We start from the raw sequence: 22,703 nt of genomic DNA, 5'->3' as shown, positions 1-22,703 counted from the left end.
GCTTCCCAGGTGGGGATGGCTTGGTGCAGGCCAAGGGCTTGTTGGGAGTCAACCAGTGAGTCTCTGTCAGGCTGTTCTAGAAACATCTGAAGTCATCTCAGAGCAATTTCATAAAGTCCCAGAACCCTCCACCCTCTCAGCCCTGCCAGTGCAAATCAGGCTGCTCTGGGGGATGACTGGTCTCAGAAGTACTTGGGTACCTGGGTATCTAGGATGCCCTTGGCAGGCCTCTTACCTCTCTGCTTCCTAAGTTCTTGTTCTTTTCTTTTTTTTAATTTTTAGTTTGTTTTTTATTTATTTTTGAGAAACAGAGAGTGACAGAGTGAGCAGGGGAGGGTCAGAGAGAGAGAGAGTGACACAGAATCTGAAGACAGGTTTCAGGCTCTGAGCTAGCTGTCAGCAGAGAGCCTGACGCGGGGCTCGAACCCACGAACCTCGAGATCATGACCTGAGCCAAAGCCGGACGCTTAACCGACTGAGCCACCCAGGCGCCCCTGCTCCAGAAGTTCTATAGCAAGAGTTCCTAACTTTTCTGAGTGTGGACCCTGCTGAGAATGAAAGCTATGGCCACTTTTGTCGGAAACACACATGCACACTCTTCACACAAACTCTTATATGGTTTCATGGGTTCATGTTTCTCCGAGAGTCCGTTTATTGAACTCCTTGGCCCTGAAGCTGAGAAACAGCTTCGACTCTCTCGAGGGTGCTCAGCCTCAGAGGTATGGTAAGGTTTGGAGGCCCAGAGAAGCAGGTCCCAGGAGAATGTGGGTCCAACGAGTTTGAGGTCCAGTCCCTCCCACCCCTGCCTCTCCTTTGCCTTGACCCTATCCTGCCCAGTGCCATCCCCCGGGGCCACGGGCCAAGGCGCCTGTGTGTAGGCACCAGCCCCAGCAGAACCCCCGGAGAGGGTAAACTCAAACGTGTTCCTGGACCTGAGTGGGCAGGGTCCCTTAGAGGCAGAAAAGCCACCGACCTCCGTATTTCTCCCACCCTCTCCTCACTCCGCCCCTCTCTCGCTCCTTGCCTTTCACAGTGCGCCCTCCCTCACGGCGCCCCTCCCCTCAGCACCGCCCACCTCTCAGCGAGCCCCTCCCCTCAGCACCGCCCTCCCTCGGTGCGCCCCTCACCTCACGGCTCCTCCCCTCTGGGCACCCCGCCCTCCCGCCAGCTTGCGGTGCCCTCTCACGCCGCCCCTCCCCTCAACACCCCCCTCCCTCACGGGGCTCCTCCTCCCAGCATGCTCCTCCCCTCATTCACAGCCACGTAGACTGGCTGTGGGTTTTGTCCGGCAGCAGCTTGAGCTCCGGGGAAAGTAGTCTGCTTCCTCTGCCCCTCTTCCCACCCCCCCAGCTCGCTCACCTTCCCTTCCCCACCCCGGCTTCTCCTCTCACAGGGTCCCGCAGGCGGCTGCCCAGCCTATATCTCCTACTCACCGAGGCCCTTTTCTCTTCAGGGCCTGGGGAGCAGCTGGGTTCTCTGGGTTCAATTCCGATCTGATCAAGCTGGGCTTTGGGGGACAAGCTCCCCTCTGAAGAGTAGCTGGGGCCCCAATGTGGTGAGAGGGCAAGCGGGGCAGAGCCAGGGTGGACGTGGATGGTGACGGGGGGGAAGTCTGTCTTTACTCCACAGTAAAGCCTTGGAGAAAGAGAGGGCCAGGCCGTGCCCGCTGCGTCCGCCCTCTTGGGGCAGAGACCCCTGCCTGGTGCGTGGCCACAGCCCCACGACGCGGGCAGAGCCTGCTCCAGCAGGGGCAGGGTACGGCCCTGACAGTGAGTCCTGCGCCTCCCCGTGGCTATCGGCCTCCTGTGGCTGCTGCAACATGTCCACAAACTGGGTGGCTTAAAAGGACAAGGATTTATTCTCTTACAGTTCTGGTGGTCACAGTTCTAAAACTGAGACTCACTGGGCTAAAGTCCAACGGTCAGTAGGGCTGGTCCCTGCGGGGAGACAGATCCGAGGGGAGAATCTCCTTGCTTTGCATTTTCCAGCATCTGTGGACGTCGGCACTCCTCAGCTCTGACCCCTCCCTGCTGCGTCCGCTCCCTCCTCTCCTCCCTCCTGCTCTCCTCTCGCAGGTCCCCGTGATTGCATCAAGCCCACCTGGGTAACCCAGGAGCGTCGCCTTGTCCAAAGACCGCTCGTTTAATTACGTCTGCAAAGTCCCTTTTGTCCCATAAGTCATGTTCACGGGTCCCTGGGATAAGAACGCGGCCAGCTCGGGGGCCTCTATTCGGCCCTCTCCACCCAGGCTGCAGAATGGGCCACTATGCCCTCCTGGTACTTCAAGGGTTGGGAGAAGAAGGGGGGGCTTCTCTGCCTTGGGTTCAGCAGCGTCCTTCCGAGGGTTTTGTACTTCCGAGGCCTAGGCTTCACCCCCCCCACCCCCAATCCGGAGAAACTCACTGCATTGTCTCCTTGAAAGTCAGGTGACAAGTCTAAATCTAAGTGCTGGTGAGGGGTGCAGGGCCAGCCAAGAAGCCCCCGAGGGTGCCACACCGTGCTGGCTGTGACAAGCTCGCGGCCGGAAGGGACACACAGGAGGCTCTGGGGCCTGCCGAGGGTGCCAGGGAGGCCACCAGGTGTGTGAGGCCTAACGGGACAGTGTGTGGTGGCCAGAGCTGTGCGGTGGCAGTGCTGCGGGAGTGGAGGAGGAAGAGGGGGGGGGGGGGCTGTGGTGGTCCCGGCCCCGCAGAGACGACAGAGACCGTGGCCGGGGTGGCGCTGACCTCACTGAGCCTCTGTGAGAGCGCATCTCTGCCCCACGGCATCTGGGGCAAGGGCCTCACCAGACTCAGGCAGCTCCAAAGTCCCAGGTTTGGGCTTTTCCTTTGTAATGAGAGAGCAGCGGGGGCAGGGGTAGGGCAGCAGCGGCCGAGCAGGAAGGCAGGGAGCCTCTCTTGCTACCTCTTCTCCAGGTCCTGCATCTGCAAACTGAGGGACGTGAAGCTGGCCAGGAGGTCCGTCACCTCATCCACCTGTGGGACAAAACCAAGGCTCTGTCACAGGTGCCACGACAGGCCCAGCCGTCCCAGCCCCAGATCTCCACCCCGATGCCACAGCCTTGGGAGGGCTGGCCTTGTCTCCTTGGGCATGTGGTGGCCTCACTGATATGGAGCAGCTGTCCAATGGATAGTCCTTGACTGCAGGTGGCTTCAGACTGTCCCAGAGAAAAGGGGCCACAAGTAGCGTCAAAGGAACCAGACAGAACCTTTGAGGTCCCCAGCGGGTTACAGCCTGCAGCCGTGGCCTCTCTTTTTTTTTTAAATATTTTCATTATTTATTTTTTTAATGTTTATTTATTTTTGAGAGAGAGAGAGAGAGAGAGAGAGAGAGAGAGAGAGGGAGACACAGAATCCGAAGCAGGCTCCAGGCTCTGTGCCGTCAGTACAGGTACAGAGCCTGACGTTGGGCTCAAACCCACAAACCGTGAGATCATGAACTGAGCCAAAGTCAGACACTTAACTGACTGAGCCACCAGGCGCCCCAGCCATAGCCTCTTTCTACATGAGTGTCTAGCTGTATCACAGCAGGGTGGGCCTGGCCCAGGCTCCTACCTGGCCCCAGGTCCAGCCCTGTCACCACGGCTCACCTGCTCTTTGGTGCTGGTCATCTGGAGGCGGGTGCAGAGGTCGTCCAGCCGATCCCGCTGCTCGTGCCGCCCCAGGCGCTCCAGGTACTCCCTCAGCATCTGGATGATCTGGAACGAGGGGCTGGGATGAGCCGCTGGGGGTCTCACCAGGTGGCACAGAGAGAGCTGCCGCCGCTGCTGCCAAGAGGCCCCAGTGGGGGAGCAGCAGCTGAATGGGGTCGGTGTGAAGCAACCCAGGCACCCAAGGGCTGGAGGCCGGTGTGCCCGTGGCCAGGGTGGCACCTGCCCCTCGCTCGCTTGTGCTGTTGGCTCAGCGTGCAGGGCGCTTACCTGCTTCACCTCCAGCCGCACTGCCTCCAGGCACTGGGAGTGGCCTTCCTGCAGGATGTTCAGCTTGGACTTGGCCAGGTGCAGGGGCGTGCGGCCAGCTCGGTCCAGGGCGTCCACGCGGGCCCCTGCGGGAGCAGGGGGAGGTAAGCACAGTGGGGGTGAGGGCGAGAGAGGAGGGTGAAGGGGCAGGGGGCACATACCTCCTCGCAGCAGCGTGGTGATGACAGGGACGTGGTTGGTGCAGGCCGCTGAGGAAGAAGAACAGGGACCTGAGAGTCCAGGACACCAGGGCTTGCCCCCGTGTGCCCGCTTGGCCACAGTCGCTGGGACTGTGCCTCCGAGGGTGCCTGCATCAAGGCACCAATGGGACCTGCTGCTTGGACAGCGAGGGAGACGGAGGCTTGGGGATGGGACCTGCCTCACCTCGAGCCGCAGTGTGGGTTCTCCCCAGGTGACAGGAGATCCTGATGGGAACTTACAGGCCACCTCCCCCCCAACCCCCCATGCTCCATCAAAGGAGCCTATCTGTGCTGCAGAGACCGGTGTCCTGGAGGCTTACCCAGGTGCAGCGGCGTGTTCCCCAGTCCGTCTCGCTGGTTGGGATCAGCCCCGTGGTCCAGGAGCAGCTGCACTGGAAACAGGAGAACCCACGGGGCATTGTGGGACTTCTGAGGACTGGACTCTAACCCCCACCCCGACCCTGGCTAAAGAGGCTTCCTCAAAGTGTGGAGCACTGAAAGCAAACACGGTTCTCTAGGTTGTTTCGTTCATTCATGTCTGCATTCCCCTATGGCTCACAGGGTTCATGTGCTGGATTCTGAGGGCCAGGAACTAAGGATTCTGGGAGAGGGGCGCCTGGGTGGCTCAGTCGGTTGAGTGTCCGACTTTGGCTCAGGTCATGACCTCGCAGTTCATGGGTTCGAGCCCCGCCTCAGGCTCTGTGCAGAGGCTCAGAGTCTGGAGCCTGTTTCAGATTCTCTGTCTACCTCTCTCTCTGCCCCTCCCCCACTCATGCTCTGTTTCTCTCTGTATCACTAATAAATAAACATTAAAAAAATTAAAAAAAAAAAGATTGATCAACTGGACTCATTAAAGTTAAGAACTTGGGTTCACAGGGGTGCCTGGGTGGCTCAGTTAGTTGAGCGTCTGTCCAGTTGAGTGAGGTTTGTTGATTTTGGTTTAGGTCATGATCCTGGGGTGGTAAGGTCAGGCCACACACTGGCTCCACAGAGTGTAGAGCCTGCTCAAGATTCTCTCTCTCTCCCTCTCTCTCTGCTCTTCCCCCTCCTCTCTCTAAAATTAAAAACGATGGGGCACTTGGGTGGGTCAGCCGGTTGAGCATCCGATTTCAGCTCAGATCCTGATCCCACCGCTCGTGGGGTTAAGCCCCGTGTCGGGCTCTCTGCTGGAAGCTCAGAGCCTGGAGCCTGCTTCCGAGTCTCTGTCTCCCTCTTTCTCTGCCCCTCTCCCACTCACGCTCTATCTCTTTCTCAAAAATGAATACATGTTAAAAAAGTTTTCTTTAATTTTAAAAATTAAAGACAAAAAATAATAAAAATTAAAAAAAGAACGGGTTCAGCAAAAATACCATTCAGAGCACAAAGAAGCAAGATGAGAAGAGTGAAGTCATTTATATTTGATAAACGATTTGTATCCAGAATATGTAAAGAATTTCAACAAATTGGGTGCCTGGGGTGGCACAGTTGGTTAAATGTCTGACTCTTGCTTTTGGCTCAGATCGTGATCTCATGGTCCGTGAGTCTGAGCCTTGCACTGGGCTCTCTGTCGGCACAGCTTCAGATTCTCTGTTCTCCTCTTTTCTGCCCCTCCTCTCCATACGTTCTCTCTTTCTCAAAAATAAATAAACCTTAAAAAAATGTTTGTACAAATCAGTAAGAAAACACCAGGCAGCTTTTATACCAAAGAGGGGACGCCTGGGTGGCTCATTCAGTTCAGCATCCGACTTTGGCTCAGGTCATGACTTTGTGGCTCCTGGGTTTGAGCCCCGTGTTGGGCTCTGTGCTGACAGCTCAGAGCCTGGAGCCTGCTTTGGATTCTTTGTCTCCCTCTCTCTCGGTCCCTCCCCTGCTGGCACTTTCTCTCTCCCTCTCTCAAAAATAAACATTAAAAAATTTAAAAAGAAAAACAACACAGGAAAACTAATCTATGGTACACAAGGTCTACATGGGAAGAAGGACCCAAAAAGGGAATCAGGTAGGCTGCTCGGGTGCTGAAAATATTCAATTCTTTCTTTCCTTTTTTTTTTTTTTTTAAGTAGGCTCTACACCCCATGTGGGGCTCAAACTCAAGACCCTGTGGGGCTCGCAGGATCATGACTGTGATCATGTGATCAAGAGTCACACGTGCTACTGACTGAGCCAGCCAAGCACCCCTGAAAATATTTTTTATCTTGATCTGGGTGGTGTGAACCTCTGGAGAGATGCTGCTTGCCCAGCCCCCTCCCCTCCTCCCCTCCTTCCTCCCCGGGACTCACCGATCTGGTCATTGCCATTGCAGGAGGCAAAGTGTAGGGCGGTGCGGCCCTTGTCATCAGCTGCACAGGGATCCGCACCATCTTCCAGCAGCTGCTGCACTGACACCGCCAAGAGAGAGGGAGGCAGGGCGACAGAGAGGTAGTGTGAGTGAAGCTGCAGGCCCCACGACGCGGGGGGGGGGGGGGGGGGGGGGGGGGGGGGGGGGGGGAGGGGGAGGATGCTCAGGGACCTTGCCAGCAAGGCACTGATGAGCCACAGGAGAGCTCCCCCTGGTTGCCAGGAATGTCACGACAAGGCACTTAACGCCCCTGAGGACACAACTGAGAGCCCCCCATTCTGGCTGCTCAGACTATGTGTCTAGGGATAGAACAGCATAGAAGGATCTTAGCCCATGGTGTCGGGAATTCCAGAATCCCAGAAATCCCTAGCACAGACTTTGGCCCCACAGCCATTTGGATACACTTGGATACACACCCTTTCCAGCTGGACACAGCGGCCCAGGCTGCTGGGCGGCGCTTCCTTAGCTCCTGGGAGGTGGCTCTTTCCAGGGAGCAGCCAGAGCACCGGTTTGCAGCCACAAGGACTTCAGTCCCAGGCTAAGCTGAGTAAGAAAGGAGTACGCTGCTGACAGCACGGGGCAGCGGAAAGAGCCGGGCTCGGGGTAGGAAGGCCCGAAGCTGGGTCTCAATCCACCTGCAAATGGAAATCATCCCCCCCTGCCGATCCCGCCACCGCTGCGATAACGATAATGGATGTGACATTTCTTCTTTGCAGAGTATGGAGCTGTTATAAAATGGGAGGCATTATGTGACACATGTGTGTGTCCACCTGAAATGTAGAAACTGCCGCCAGACATCATTTTAGAGCATCTGACCTTTTAGTCTCCGCCAGCGAGCCTCTCAAGGACTCAGACGAAGCCCCAAATCTCTTCCCCCTTCTTTCACTTCAGGCTCAGGCAATGGCTCCATTATCCGCGTCTCCTCGGGGCCCAGTTCGCCTCGCTACTCCAGCATGACTATGCGGTGCCACTTTGGGATTTGTCCCTGTACCCCGAGCACCAGCCTGGCACCGGGGACCTGACTGATGAGCCTGCTGACCACCCAGCCAGGTACCGTGTCCACCATACAAACCAGGAGAAGTGCCCCGTTCTGTGGTGCGCCCCAAGTCCGTTCGCCCAGCTACCAGGAGGCAAAGCCGGGACACAAACCCGGACTTCTCAGGTCTCTCCACTCCAGAACTTAGGTCTCTCTAACTAAATACATCACTTCAGTTTGGGGAGGGGGTGTTTTCTTTTGGAAATGGGATCACTTTATAGTCTTTTTCTCAGACTATATTGTAGTTTTTCTTAATACCTAGGATCAAGACAGGACTTGACCAGCTCCATGAAGGTTGTTGACTGACTGAATGAAGGTGGTAGGAAACAGTTTAGGGGAGTGGAAGAGAAATAAGCCTTCGGGCCATCCCAGTACATCCACCAAAAGTATCAAAGAGAAAAGACAAAGCTAAAATAAGACAAAGCTAAAAGAGTCCATTCTCTTTTGTGATTTGTGCAGGTATGGTCTTTTTGGTTGGTGGTTGGTTTCTTTCTTTCTGAGAGTGAGTGAGTGAGAGACAGAGAGAACTTCCAAGGGGGAGAGAGAGAATCTCAAGAAGGCTTCAGGCTCAGTGAGAAGTCCCCGTGCGGGGCTCGATCCCATGACCGTGGGATCATGACCTAGATCAAAATCAAGAGTCGGATGCTCAACTAACTGACTGACCCACCCAGGTGCTCCATGCAAGTATGAAGCCATCAAAATGTGCATAGCTTTTGATGTGATAACCTCATACTTGGGGAATTATCTTAAAAATGAAAAACCAGGGGCGCCTGGGTGGCTCAGTCGGTTAAGCCTCCAACTTTGGCTCAGGTCAGATCTCACATTTGTGGGTTCAAGCCCCGCATCAGGCTCTGTGCTGACAGCTAGCTCAGAGCCTGGAGCCTGCTTCCGGTTCTGTGTCTCCTTCTCTCTCTGCCCCTCCCCCTCTCGTGCTCTGTCTCTCTCTGTATCAAAAATAAATAAAACATTTTAAAAAATCTTTAGGGCGCCTGGGTGGCTCAGTCGGTTAAGCGTCCGACTTTGGCTCAGGTCACGATCTCACAGCTCGTGGGTTCGAGCCCCGCATCAGGCTCTGTGCTGACAGCTCAGAGCCTGGAGCCTGTCTTCAGATTCTGTGTCTCCCTCCCTCTCTGACCCTCCCCTGCTCATGCTGTCTCTCTCCCTCTCTAAAATAAATAAAAACAGTAAAAAAAAAAAAAATTTTTTTTTTAAATCTTTAAAAAAATGAAAAACCATTGTGCAAATATATGACTAGATAACTCTTGCTTTGTCCTTCTGAAGGCATGGTAGGCATCCATTAAAAACTGTTGGTGGGGCGCCTGGGAGGCTCAGTCGGTTAAGGGTCCGACTTTGGCTCAGGTTATGATCTTGTGGTTCTTGGGTTCAAGCCCCACGTCAGGCTTTGCACTGATAGCACAGAGCCTGCTTTGGGTTCTGACTCCCTCTCTCTCTGCCCATTCCTGCTTATGTTCTGTCTCAAAAATAAATAAACATTAAAAAAAGAACCTTTAAAAAATTGTGGGTATGACTAGAGAATGGAATGCTAAGGTGATTTTTGGTTTTTACCTTGTAAGCTTAGGGGAAAAAATTCATACAGCCATGTGTTCGTTCCATAAATGGAGGGGAAATGATGTTCCCATTTTGAGAAAATGAATGGTTACAAAGATCATGAAAAATTACCCATAGCTACAAAACTGTGTATATAGCACAGTTTGCAAGAAAATTTCTCTGTATGGGAGAAAGGATGGGAAGGACAGTCACCAAAATATTAACAGAGATTATTTCCGTTGCTGCTTATGGATGTTCTTCTTGTATATTTCTCTAAACTCCCAAACATTTTAAATGTGTATATAAGTTTCACATACTTGAAAACTGTTGGGGCGCTCAGTCGGTTGGGCGTCCGGCTTCGGCTCAGGTCATGAGCTCACAGTTCGTGGGTTCGAGCTCTGCATTGGGCTCTGTGCTGACATCTAGCTCAGAGCCTGGAGCCTGCCTCAGATTCTGTGTCTCCCTCTCTCTCTGCCCCTCCCCTGTTCGTGCTGTCTCTGTCTCTCAAAACTAAAAAAAAACCATAAAAATTTTTTTTAATTCATTTATGATTTACCAATAGCAGGACATCAATTTTATGTCCACTGTAATGCCTAACTCCACCCAAAGCCCAGTAAGTGTGCATAGAAGGAAAGGAAATGCGGACCATAAAGAGAAAAGGAGTAAAGAGGCTAACTAACCCTATAGCCAGTGTCGCCATCAGCTGTGTAAGAGCCTGGCAAACCTAAGAGCCATTTAGATTTGAAGATGAGTGTGTGAGAGAGTCTGACTGGAAAATTACAGCATTTCTATCAAAATAATGAAACTGCCAACCATGTGAGTACCTGACTCAAGATGAACCAGACTTTCTGGGGAAGGGAAGTATAATCCAAATACTCTCTGGCCACACAGAGACATTAAAAAGTGAACTCTTGGGGCGCCCGGGTGGCTCAGTCGGTTGGGCGTCCCACTTCAGCTTAGGTCATGATCTCACAGTCCGTGGGTTCGAGCCCCGTGTTGGGCTCTGAGCTGTCAGCTCAGAGCCTGGAGCCTGCTTCTGATTCTGTGTCTCCCTCTCTCTCTGCCCCTCTGCCACTCGCTCTCTGCCTCTCTCTCTCAAAATAAAATAAAGACATAAAAAAAATTTACAAATAAGAAAGGGAAAATACTTATCATTTTTTCCTGGAAAAGCAAGTGAAGTTGCTGCTGAACTATTCCAAAATATGAAAGTTGAGGGAAAAGGGACCAAAGTGAAGAGAGCTGAAAGGCCCTCCAGGTTCCAGGCCTGCTCACAAGGCTACGCCAGGGCTAGTGGAGCCATTTCAAGGCCCGTGGTTTAGCCCCCAGCCCCCCGAGGTAAATGACTTCCTCTCTGCGAGGGCTGGAACTGGGCTCTCTGACCCCCCCGGCCCTCAAGCCCCTCTCACATCGTACTTGTGGACCACAGCACACCACCCAAATAGAGAGACATCCACTCGAGGCAGGCAGGATCACGACCCGGGGCTCAAGATGTTCGTGCCCTCCATCCTATACTCTTGGTGGGAATGTAAACTGGTGCAGCCGCTCTGGAAAACAGTGTGGAGGTTCCTCAAAAAACTATCAGTGGAACTCCCCTATGACCCAGAAATAGCACTGCTAGGGATTTACCCAGGGGATACAGAAGTGCTGATGCACAGGGGCACATGGACCCCAATGTTCATAGTGTCACTGTCAACAATAGCCAAATCATGGAAAGAGCCTAAATGTCCATCACCTGACGAATACATCAAGAAGATGTGGTTTACATACACGATGGAGTACTACATGGCAGTGAGAAAGAATGACATCTGGCCATTTGTAGCAAAGTGGATGGACCTTGAGGGTGTCATGTTAAGTGAAATAAGTCAGGCGGAGAAGGACAGATACCAGATGTTTGCACTTATAAATGTAACAGGAGAAACTTAACAGAGGACCATGGGGGAGGGGGAAAAATAATTGGGGAGAGGGAGGGAGGCAAATCATGAGAGACTTTCGAATACTGAGAACAAACTGAGGGCTGAAGGGGGGGAGAGGGGAAGATGGGCATGGAGGAGGGCATTTGTTGGGATGAACATTAGGTGTGACATGGAAACGAACTTGACAATAAACTATAAAAGAAAGGAAATAAGGAAATAAAACAAACAAAAAAAGATGCTTGAGCCCTAATCCTCAGAGTTTATTGAATATATTACTTTACGTAGCAAAAAAAGATTATGCGGACGTGAATGATAGGGACCTTGAACGAGGAAGGTCATCGTGAATTACTCAGACCCAAACTAATCGCAGGTGTCCTTAAAATCAGAGAGCCTTTCCCTGCTGTGCAAGCCAGAGAGAGAGCAGCGTGCGGGTTCAGTCTACTGTCACTTTGAAGGTGGAGAAAGACTACAGGCCAAGGGCTGTGGGTGGCCCCGGTCGGTTGAAAGTGGCAAGGAGACAGTTTCCTCTAGAGTCTCTAGAAAGAAACGGAGCCCTGCTGATACCCTGCGATCCACGGTGTTGGATTTCTGACCTCCAGAAGTGTAGCTAAGAAATCTGTTGGGGGGTGGAGGGTGCCTGGGTGGCTCAGTGGACTTCTGCTCAGGTCATGGTCTCGCAGTTTCTGAGTTTGACCGCCCCCTGTCAGGCTCTAGGCTGGCAGTGGAGAGCCTGCTTGGGATTTCCACCACCCCCCGCCCCTCCCTTCCCCAAATAAAAGAACTAAACTTAAAAAAAATTTGCATTGTTTGAAACCACCATGTTTGTCATAATTTGTTGCAGCAGCCACAACTAATGTATGGATAAAATTCAAATTTTTTCCCTAGACGTTGTCCTAGTACCTCTGATGCTGTCCAACAAAACACCAGAGTCGCTTCCCGTGAGGAACCCCTCCCGTTCCCTTCACAAGTCCTGTCAACAAAACGAGTTTGAGAGCCACCAACCCCACGACCCTAAAGCCTCAGTGAGCAGCTGAAGGCAGCGGCTCTGTTCAGATGGGGGCTCTCCCGGAAGTTAAAGCTGACTGCTCGTTCCCATTAGCCGGAAGCTCTAGAAAGCTCCTACTCCACTGCCGGGTTCCAGGGATAGGAAAGCAGACATGGTCCCAAGTTAGGGAGCCCACGGGGGATGAACTCTATGACATCAGGACATTCAGAGTGACAGGGACGCATGGGCAGAGTAAAAGCATGTAAGCCAGACTTATCTTTTGCAAGTTAATTACAGTTATACAATACACACAATGAGCTTGGTCCAGGCGTGAGCTGGCGTACCAAATTCAAGCACTGCCTTCCCAGGAACTGGTTGCCTCGATTTTTCTTTCCCTAGCCCAGAGAGCTAGCCCCGCTTTGCACACTCACCTGTTTCCACGTCGTTGGCATTGGCCGAGTCCCTCAGCCTCTTGAGGGCTGTGAAGAGAGGAACAGAGTTCCAGTTAAAAGCAAAGCAAAGCGAAACAAAACAGTCACGATGAAGCAGAAAGTGGATGGCTTCCTAGCTAAGCCACCATTCACCCCCTGATAGCATGGGAAGGGACAGAAGGGCACCGGGATACAAGAGATGCTACCCTGGGGACGAGGTAAAACGTTGAAATGTGACCCAGCAAGTGTAAAAGGCACATTCTGTTGTAAATCCTTCAAGGCCTTGGGAGTCAGCTCTTGGCTCTGCTACTTATGGTAGACAGGTGGCCCTGAGCAAGTTAGTTCACCCTCCTGGGCATCTGATTTATCCTCCGGGGGGGAAAAAAGTTTGAGTCCTTGTCCTCACAGCCCTGAATTGTTGCAAAGACAAAAATCAAACGTTTACACAGAAGCCCCTTGGGAGAAGGTCACATGGATAATCTTAGTCTCCCAAACAGGCCATTCCCAGATAACTTACGCACATTTGGTAATTCCAAAGGAGAACTGTTTTTCTCCCACAGTGATCCTACCCAATGCCTTTGTCATCAGAGAAGTGGTCAAAATTGCAACCCAGATACATTTAATGCTTCCTTACTTTTGTATAGCACTTTGGGGTTTATGTGGCATTTTCAAATTCTCATTTAATCTTTTAGCACGACTGAGATATGGGTGGAATCACAGATAGTCCTAAAAGGACACTAAAAAAGTTTCCATTCTTAAATCTTTCAAGGCATTGGTTTCCGTGGTTTCCATGTCATCCACAAAACGTAAAAAAACTACAATGGACATACCAGAGTAGGAGTGAGTCTGCCAGACATGGGTTCTAATTCCAGCACAGCCACTTTCTAGGTATGTGACTTGGAGCAAGGCGATCTCTCTGAGCCTGTTTCCTCTTCCCTATCATGGGAACGGTATCTGAATCTCTTCGAGTCATTGTGAGGATCAGAAATGATCACATACCGCCCCACAGGGTTCGGCAGACAACAAAAGCAGAGCGATCGCTACATGGTCATCTCAACTCACTAAACATCCTCATAAAGCAAGTGCTGTACTCATTTTACAGATGAGAAAACTCAGGCTGTTAAATTTCTATCGTTTGCCGAAGGCATAAACGAGGTAGAGGAGTCCGGATCCGGTCTGTGCATTTAAACAAGTGGGTAAAACTTGGCCACCAGCTCTGGCCGCCCCTCTCTGATAATAATAGCGGTTTCCGGTACTCGATTTTATTACCTACTAATAAACGCCTAGAGTCATGAAAAGTTTCCATTCAGGAATCACCAAGTGCTTAAAGACTTTCTTTCACGTTCACGGTCCTTAGCAGCTCTAACATCCTGATTCCTACTGAAAGGAGACTCAACTCGGGGTCGACTCGGGAGGGTGGTTCGGGAGCCCTGACCTCAGAGGTCCGAGGACCCCGTCCGGAGAGATCTGGGGCGGGCAGGCCCCCCGGGGAGTCTGCGGAGGGCCGACCCCGCCTCCGACCGCGCTCCTCACCGTGCACCTCCTTGCCCGTGGGCCCTAGCCGGCGGTGGGGCCTGGCGGCGCGTCTCAGCCGCCCGGCAGGGATCTTACAGCGCAGCTCATCGCGGGGCTCCGCGTCCTGCTGCCACAGGACGTGCAGATAGCGCAGCGGGGACTGGGCCCCGCCAGACGCCCGTCCGGGGAGGCCCGCGCCGCCGCCCAGAGCGGACCCGAAATCCGCGAAGGAGAAGAGGCCCTCGGGGCCCGTCAGCGGCTCCGGCGCCACGGCGCACTCTCCATCCGAACTCGAACGGCCGGAGCGCGGCTCGTCGTCCGCGCCCCCGGCGGCGGCTGCCATGGCAACAGCTCTGCGCGGGCCTGGCCGCCGAAGCCTCGTTCCCGACCCACCAACCGACCCGCTTCCTCCGCCCAAAGCCTTGCTGTCAGCGGGCGGGCGGGCAGGTCCGGCCTGCAACCACGGCAACCGAAAGGGAGGGGGGCGGACTCCTGTCGCGAGCAGCCAACCGGGTATAGTTCGGCGGTAGAATTGGTTTCCGGCAGCGTGATTGATTGGCATAACAACCAATCACAATTTGGAACGGCCTTCGCCCTCGCCGTACGTCGCTACCGGAGCCAGTAAAACAGCTAAGTTTAAGACACTTTTTTTCTTCCCCTCCATTTTCCCCCCTCGGGTCATGGGAAAGATAACGGGCAGATGCTTTAACCAATCACGTTAAGATGATCTGCAGCCTCAAAGGAAAATTAAGAAGCCGAACTATACGGATAAATACGGTTGCATTTCAAGCAATGAAGGTTAGGGAAAAAAAAAACTAAAAAGGACTTCCTGGTGGGAAGTGTCTCGTGTAAGTAGGAAAATGAGAATGTGTTAATTTGGGGCTATTACCGCAAACTGAGGAGTAATAGCTTTTAAATGCGAAAGATCCCTTTAGTTTGGGTTCTCCCAGAACCATTGATTTACAAAGAATTTTAATTTAGCGTAATTGCCCCACAGCGACACTGCAGCCCAAGAGCCAATCGCCAGGAGCCAGGTAACTCGGTGTTCAGTTCCAGACTCACGATCAGAGTCGACGATCAGATGAGATGCTCATAGCTCTGGGGGAGTGGACGGAGCCGGAAACACTGACGAGCTCCGCGTGCAGTGAACAAGCCCTCGCACAACCCTGTACCCCATAAACACTCCTATAAGATGGACGAGGAGGACCATCCCTATTTCACAAACGAGGAGTTGAAGCCAGAGAGCCACGGGACTTGTTTATGGATGCCCAGCTCTCTTTGGACAAGGGCTTTAGTCCAGACAAAAGTTCTTCCTCCTCAAACCCAGTAAAAGTGTAAGCTTTCTCTGACCGCTGAAAAAGCACTTTCAGAATTTGTAGTGCTCTCAGAACAACATTGTGAGGTTTCTCGTGGTACTGTAATGGAGAAAAAACCTTTTTTTCAGCCCCAAATAGCCCCAAATCAAACTGTTTGATCTCCTCTACCCCCTAACCGATAAGTACATATATGCCAAATCCACCTGTAGCTAGAAGGAAACCTAGAAAAGAAATAAACATTGAACATGGGTCAGTTACCAAGTGCTTGACATATATTATACCATTTATTTCTTCCTTACAAGAGTCTTAGCAGGTAGATCATCTTATACCCACTTTGCAGATCAGAAAATTGAAGTCCTAAGATGTTATATGAATTATCCAAGGGGTACTGGCCTAGAAAGTTGAAGTGCTAGGATTTGAGGCCAGAAAAGCCCTCTTTATCACAAAGTTCTCTGTTATGAAGAGCAGCCTGCAGGAAACCTGACTCCATAGAGTTTAAGTGACATGTTGGTATTTATATCTCACTCCTGCTGAATGTACCTGGTAATAACTTTACGATTCATTCCTCCTCTTTTTCCATATAATAGCCTCCAAAGTAGTCTTCTTCCCTCCAATCTCTTTTTGTAGCATTCTGGGTGCACATGCTGGCTAACACAAAATTTGTTTCTCATCTCTAGGATCTGCCTACCCACTGAGTTCAGGCTAAAGTGCAAACCCTTTATCCTAGCAGACAGCCATTGTCTTCCTCCTACTGTGGGTCTGGTCCTCAATCTAGTCTACTGAATAAGTGTGCATTGTCACCATCTTTTAATTTGAACAGGATCTCTAAACATGTAGAGGTGATTGTTACTTCTCCTTTTAAAATCGACTTTGTTGAAGTATAAATTACATATCCTAACCTTCTGTGTATTTCAAGAGACACTTGTTATTTTGGATTAGGAGAATAGGATGTGGGTTGAATTCGGATCCAGTTAGCCATAGCCTCAGGGCTTTAGACTTGACCTTGAGCTGTATTTCCCCCATACTTCTTGGCTTAGCAACTGACACCACCACATTGTAGCTACTTGACGGACTGACTGACTTATTGAATGAATGAATGAATGAATGAGTAAAGATAGTATAGCCCAGTGGTTAAAACCATCAATTTGGAGTCATAAATATGTGGGGCTATGGCTTTGAGCAAGTGACTTTACCTTTCTTTCTTTAAAAAAAATTTTTTTAATGTCTTTATTATTTTATTTTGAGAGACAGAGAGTGAGCAGGGGAGGGGCAGAGAAAGAGAGGGGGACACAGAATCTGAAGCAGGTTCCAGACTCTGAGCTGTCAGCACAGAGCCCAAGGCGGGGCTTGAACCCATGGACTGTGAGATCATGACCTAAGCTGAAGTCCGACACTTAACTGAATAAGCTACCCAGGCGCCCCGTGACTTTACCTTTCTGAGTCTCAGTTTCCCATCTATAAAGTGAAGGTAATAGTATGTGGTTATCACAAGACTAAATGAAATGGTGTGAGTAAAGCACGGAGCTTGGCACAGAGTTAATGCTCAAAACATGGCAGGCATTGCTATTATAATAAATAAGGGTAGGATGCAGGCTAGGGCCATAAAATCCTATGCAACAGTGGGTCCATCACACTGGATGAACTTAACCTAAAGTTTCTGCAAGCATTCATACTAGTCATTTTTATGTGGTTAATCAGCAAATAAGACATGAAGCACTTGGTGGGAGACAAAGAAAATGCCTGTCATGTTTGCCTTGCGGGAAAAGCTTCTACCTGGGGATCTAGGGACCTGGGCTCTACGTCCTGTCGGGCCCAAACTCTCCTCATGATGTGCGGTTCCGTGCGTCCTTGGGCCTCGGTCTTCCCGTAAGAAGGTATTGCTATAGGCCAGATAGTAACAGTGGCTCAGGCCAGGTTCAGCAGGATTTCCCTTTCATTCTCTCTCTTACCCTGTTGGCCTTCACAGTATTTTAGAGCTATTTGAACTGATTGCCAACATTTAAAAATTGAACGTTTTGCTGGGAGCCTCATCGGCCTCGCTGGATGAAACAGTCACAGCAAGGAAATGGCAGACTTTGCACAGCTCCTGACATGAGAGGTGAAACTGGTATCTCCTTCTGCTACTACTGCTCATGTTGAAAATAAGCCTGTTGTCATTAATTAGTCTTACAGCGTTCCAAATCAGACCGATATTCCCACACAGCTACCCCAGAGGAAAAAACATTTTCCTGTCCCTGCATAAGAGATTTTAGATCAAAACACTACAGATGTTTGTCAAAAGGCTCTTCTAATGAGCCTTGCAGACCCGAGACATAAATAATGAATGGGTTAAACACACAAGAGTTGCATTTAAGTCTGGCCCAGAGAAAAGGAGATAAGAAATAGAAAACAAGGACAGAATGGTCCCTTCCCAAGGTCCTCATTCTACAAATATCCTCCCTTGTACTGACCTCAGTTATGAGGATGGATAAGAAAATGGGAACCCAGGTGCAAGGCTACACACATAGGGCGCCCACTGTGCTTACATCAAAGAAAGGGCTTTCTCAAACTACCTGCTAACAAGCATTCTTTCTCTTGTTGTCAATGAGCCAAACAAAATAACGCCTAGCCTATCTATATACAACTTAACCTATGTTTTAATTTTAGCATTACTATCTTAAATAATGTGTATGTCATCCTGTTTTTTACTAAAATATCCTGTTGTCCTCTTGGTTATAAGATCTACTCAACCTCACTGTAAGTGTGTTACATGATTTGGTTGTAACTTGTTAATTAAAGACAAAGTCATAAATATTGGCAAAAGACCAACCCGTACAAAATAAGATAAGTTTGTTACTTTCTTAATCTGGGGGACTGACGCCAAGAATGAAGGGGGTGGTTCTACAAAAATACTTCTGTAAAACCTGTTTCTGTACACTTTCGCTGATCAAAGCATCTTATCACAAAAAATTAGCCACTGTAAAAAATTCTATTTTCTGATGTCATGTTATCGCTTGACCAATAAAAAAAGACACCAAAACAGACAGAGCCGAGATGCCTGCCTGGTGATCAGAAAGAAACTCGAGGCTCTCTCATCCCTTTCACCAACACCGTCCATCCTTCCAGAACCCTGGACCTGCTGGAGCTGGACTCCAGCAAAGTTTCACATAACTTTTTAAATTTCCAGATTTTTTAAAATAGGAAGATAGGGGGTGCCTAGGTGGCTCAGTTAGTTAACTGTCCAACTCTTTTTTAGTAAAAAAATTTTTTTAGTTATTTAATTCATTAAAAATTTTTAAAATGAAATTTTAATTTTTACATTTATTTATTATTGAGAGAGATAGACAGAGCATGGATGGAGAAGGGGCAGAGGGAGAAGGAGACACAGAATCCAAAGGAGGCTCCAGGCTCTGAGCAAGCTGTCAGCACAGAGCCCAATGCAGGGCCTGAATCCATGAACCGTGAGATCATGACCTGAGCTGAAGTCGGTCGCTCAACCAACTGAGCCACCTAGGTGCCCCTAAAGTAATTTTTCAATTTACATCCAAGTTAGTTAGCAAACAGTGCAACAATGATTTCAGGAGTAGATTCCTTAATGCCCCTCACCCATTTAGCCCATCGCCCCTCCCACAACCCTCCCAATTTGTTCTCCATATTTAAAAGTCTCTTAAGCTTTCCCCCCTCCTTGTTTTTATATTATTTTTGCTCCCCTTCCCTTAAGTTCATCTGTTTTGTATCTTAAATTCCACATATGAGAGAAGTCATATGGTATTTGTTCTTCCCTGACTAATTTCGCTTAGCAAAATACCCTCTAGTTCTAACCACCTAGTTGCAAATGGCAAGATTTCATTCTTATTGATTGCCAAGTAATACTCCACTGTATGTATGTATGTGTATATATATATATACACCACATCTTCTTAATCCACTTATCCATCGATGGGCTGAGTGTCCAACTCTTGATCTCAGCTTGTGATTTCACAGTCATGAGTTCCATCCCTGCCTTGGGCTCTGCACTGGGTGTGAAGCCTAGTTAAAAAAAAAGTGGGCGGGGAGGAAGATTGGGCAATACGGGACCAGCCCTCCCACACGGTAAGAGTTGGCTGGAGCTGCACAGCACCTTCCCCTGTAGGTGGGACATGGTGTCATGGTTTGCCACAGCCCCAGCACTTTTCTACCTCTACGTTGAGGCTTAAAGGCAGTTGTCATTTATCACCATCTTTGTGGTGTTGTTTTTCTAAGGCAGAGTTAACAGGAAATTAATCCATTTCTTGTCTTCATTAAACACGGAATAATGAAAACTAGTATGGAGGGAAATGATCTAGTATCTGAAACTATGTCATATGGGGATTACGTGCCTATTTAATATCATGCTAGAGAATTGCTCATAAATCCACATAAGGGCCCTCTGACTCTAGGGAAATTTAACCCTAATAATTGATTAGGATCCAGTGATGTTTTCCAACTCTGTAAAGTTAGAAGTTAGCTTGCAGGAAACTGATAAGATGTAATCATTTTTGCATACCTGATAGAGAAAATAATCAATCCCAAAGGTGACAGTTTTATTATCCTATTGGTATGAAATATGATTGGCAATCATAATTCAGGATTCCTTTAACTCTTCTCAAACTCTTTCTAAACCAGTGGTCATACTCTTGGTTCCTCCATTACTGATTAAATAAGCTTACCCTTTAGGAGTATGAGGATCATTTTTTAACAACTGATAATCAATTTATCAAAAAGTTCAGAGAATCATTTTTAATTTCGCTTTTTATGTTTTATTTATTTTTGAGACCCAGAGAGCGCATGAGCAGGTAAGAGGCAGAGAGAGAGAGAGACACAGAATCTGAAGACAGGCTCCAACCTGTCAGCACAGCCTGATGTGGGGCTTGAACCCACAAACTGTGAGATCATGACCCGAGCCGAAGCCAGACGCTCAACTGACTGAGCCACCCAGGTGCCCCAAAGATTTTAACCATTTGTCATCATGTAAGTTCCAAAATTGTTTGGGTAAGCTATTTGTTGTTGTTACTTATATTAAGAAAAAATTTTAACCATTTTTTATTTATTTTTGAGAGACAGAGCATGAATGGGGGAGGGGCAGAGAGAGAGGGAGACACAGAATCCGAAGCAGGCTCCAGGCTCTGAGCTGTCAGCACAGAGCCCGACGCAACGCTCTAAATCATGAACCGCGAGATCATCACCTGAGCCGAAGTCAGCTGCCCAACCAACTGAGCCACCCAGGTGCCCCTAAGTTTATTTTTATTTTGAAAGAGAGAAAGAGAGAGGAAGAGTTGGGGAGGGGAGAGAGAATCTCAAGCAGGTTACATGCTGTCCGCCCAGAGTCCCACAGGGGCTCAAACTCTGAACCCTGAGTTCATGTCCTGAGCCAAAACCAAGAGTTGGATGCTCAACCCACTGAGCCACCCAGGTACCCTGATACTATTTATTTAGAACAAGAAATCACAACACAAATTGTGCAAGAAATCATGCCATTGCAAGGTGCAATTTGTAACTTTAAAAACCTGACAAATAGGGGCGCCTGGGTGGCTCAGTCCATTGGGTGTCTCACATGTGTTTTTGGCTCTGGTCATGATTTCACGATTTGAGAGTTCGAGCCCCATATGGGTTCGGCACTGACAGCCTAGAGCCTGCTTGGGATTCTCCCTCTTTTTCTGCCCCTTCCCTGCTCAGACTCTTTCTGTCTCAAAATAAATAAATTGTAAATAGCTGTCAAATAAAACAAACATCACAAAATCCAGAAAAGAAACATATGTGTTAGTTTTCTTAAATACCTCCACTAAACTTTTTCGTTTTTAGGTTGAATATGCTTTGATCACCTCTTTAGATGACAAAAATTTTGTATGGTGACTTTCCATAATGAGAATGGAAAAATAATTTAGTTTTTCCTCTATCATGTTAGATCAAAAATCTTTTTTACATTTTTTAATGTTTTACTTATTTTTGAGAGAGAGAGACAGTGCGAGCAGGGGAGGGTCGGAGACAGAGGGAGACACAGAATCTGAAGACAGGCTGCAGGCTCTGAGCTAGCTGTCAGCACAGAGCCTGACATGGGGTTTGAACCCATGAACTGTGAGATCATGACCTGAGCTGAAGTTGGACGCTTAACCAACTGAACCACTCAGGCGTCCCAGATCAAAAAATTTTTATTTTTTATTTTCATTTTAAGTTCCAGTATAGTTAACATGTTGTGTTACATTTGTTTCATGTGTAAACATATTTATTATTGATAATTCAGGAAATCTTCTTTTGACATCACAATTCCTTTTCAGTTATGTCGTGAACATTTTGAGAATTTCCAAAGTTGGGGACAACCTATATCAAATTTTTGTCATGTGAACTGTACTTTTTCAGGTAATTTCAAGCTTCCTAGTGCCCTGGTTAACTTTAAATAATCCTTTCACTGAAGACACTCATTGATTACAGTGAGTAGTAGCAGTGTCTTACACACTGAAAAATCAGCAATAACTTCACTCACAGAAAAGTATCACATAAATATATCCTACTAAACTCCGATATTCCCAACTGCATTTCCTCTAGCTGGATCCCAAATGCCACTAAATAAAGGGGAAGTATAACACAGGAGAAATCAGATTAGACAGAGAGGTTTAAGCGATTGCTGTAAAAACCATACTTTTGCAAATATTACAGAAACAGGGGTGCCTGGTTGCCTCAGTTGGTAGAGCATGCACCTCTTGATCTCAGGGTTATGAGTTCGAGCCCCACACTGGGTGTAGAGATTACTTAAATAAATTTTTTAAAAAAGAAAATCTACAGAAGCATAGGACCATATGAGCACAGCTAAGGCTCTCCTCAAGCCATGGAAGAGTCCTGGGGAACCAAAGGTCCCTTAAGTTTAAGCTTTAGTTCTACTGATATTGGCAGGCTGGGTCTGAGGACCTAGATGGGGTCGTGCAGGACCTGCCAAGAGGGTCCTTGGCTTGTGGTAGGATAGCAATCAAACATGAACCAGGAGGAAATGAAAACCGTTTAACTGAAAAGCATAGGAGATAGAATATAGTAGATGGAGTATCTGGGGTTATTTGTTTATTATTCTGGAAAAGGGTCCAGGGCACGTGTGACCTCAAGAATCCAGAATAGGGCCAAACAAAGGCAAAGCGCTCAGTTGGGCAGCACACATATTGAAATTGGAATAATACCGAGAAAATTAGCATGGCCTCTGAGCAAGGATGACAAAGGCGAGTGACAGGTGAACAACAGGTGTTATTTCATAAATCATTGAAGGTAGGAGGGATTGATGCCAGCTTTGGCTTAGGTTTGAAGCTAATGTCCTGAAATGTGTTTGGGATCCTCATCTTTTTATATGTTATCAGGTGTTTGGGGGCCTAAGAAGACACTCAGAGAATGATTAACTTTCTTGTTTTCCCCTTGGAGTGGGAACATACCTTGTTTGGCTTATTCAGATGCAAGGTGCAATACAGAACACAAGTAAATGTGGCCTAGCAGAAAACCAGCAGAGAAGGAAT

The 22,703-nt window shown here is 49.0% G+C and overlaps 1 protein-coding gene and 1 non-coding gene across 3 annotated transcripts; one reads left to right on the top strand and one right to left on the bottom strand.

Annotated features, from left to right (window-relative positions):
* Positions 1-1,835: 1,835 nt before the first annotated feature.
* Positions 1,836-14,358, bottom strand: ANKRD54 (ankyrin repeat domain 54). Of its 2 annotated transcripts, none has more exons than XM_029955130.1 (9): positions 13,919-14,358; positions 12,386-12,433; positions 6,414-6,512; positions 4,479-4,550; positions 4,120-4,167; positions 3,920-4,044; positions 3,590-3,697; positions 2,787-2,975; positions 1,836-1,991 (listed from the first exon to the last, which is right to left on the bottom strand). In XM_029955130.1, the coding sequence occupies exons 1-8, from the start codon at positions 14,241-14,243 to the stop codon at positions 2,901-2,903; spliced, it is 900 nt and encodes a 299-aa protein (XP_029810990.1). In that variant the 5' UTR covers positions 14,244-14,358; the 3' UTR covers positions 1,836-1,991; positions 2,787-2,900. The 2 variants fall into 2 exon arrangements, with proteins under 2 accessions (XP_029810990.1, XP_029810991.1); XM_029955131.1 differs by having other exon boundaries at positions 6,414-6,507; positions 13,919-14,008.
* A 7,976-nt stretch (positions 14,359-22,334) lies between these two features.
* Positions 22,335-22,441, top strand: LOC115305816. The gene has a single exon (XR_003915010.1). It is a non-coding gene; the product is annotated as a U6 spliceosomal RNA (small nuclear RNA).
* Positions 22,442-22,703: the final 262 nt, after the last annotated feature.

The sequence above is a fragment of the Suricata suricatta genome, chromosome 10, assembly GCF_006229205.1.
Source record: "Suricata suricatta isolate VVHF042 chromosome 10, meerkat_22Aug2017_6uvM2_HiC, whole genome shotgun sequence".
NCBI lineage: Eukaryota > Metazoa > Chordata > Mammalia > Carnivora > Herpestidae > Suricata > Suricata suricatta.
The sequence above is the reverse complement of the archived record's forward strand: the minus strand, read 5'-3'. Positions and strand labels throughout refer to the sequence as shown.

Excerpts from the sequence above, each read along its gene's own strand:
- ANKRD54 (XM_029955130.1), bottom strand. The coding sequence starts at position 14,243 with ATGGCAGCCGCCGCCGGGGGCGCGGACGACGAGCCGCGCTCCGGCCGT. Across the intron at positions 4,045-4,119 it reads CACCACGCTGCTGCGAGGAG|GGGCCCGCGTGGACGCCCTG; the intron begins GTATGTGCCCCC and ends CTGCTCCCGCAG. Across the intron at positions 2,976-3,589 it reads TGACCAGCACCAAAGAGCAG|GTGGATGAGGTGACGGACCT; the intron begins GTGAGCCGTGGT and ends TTTGTCCCACAG.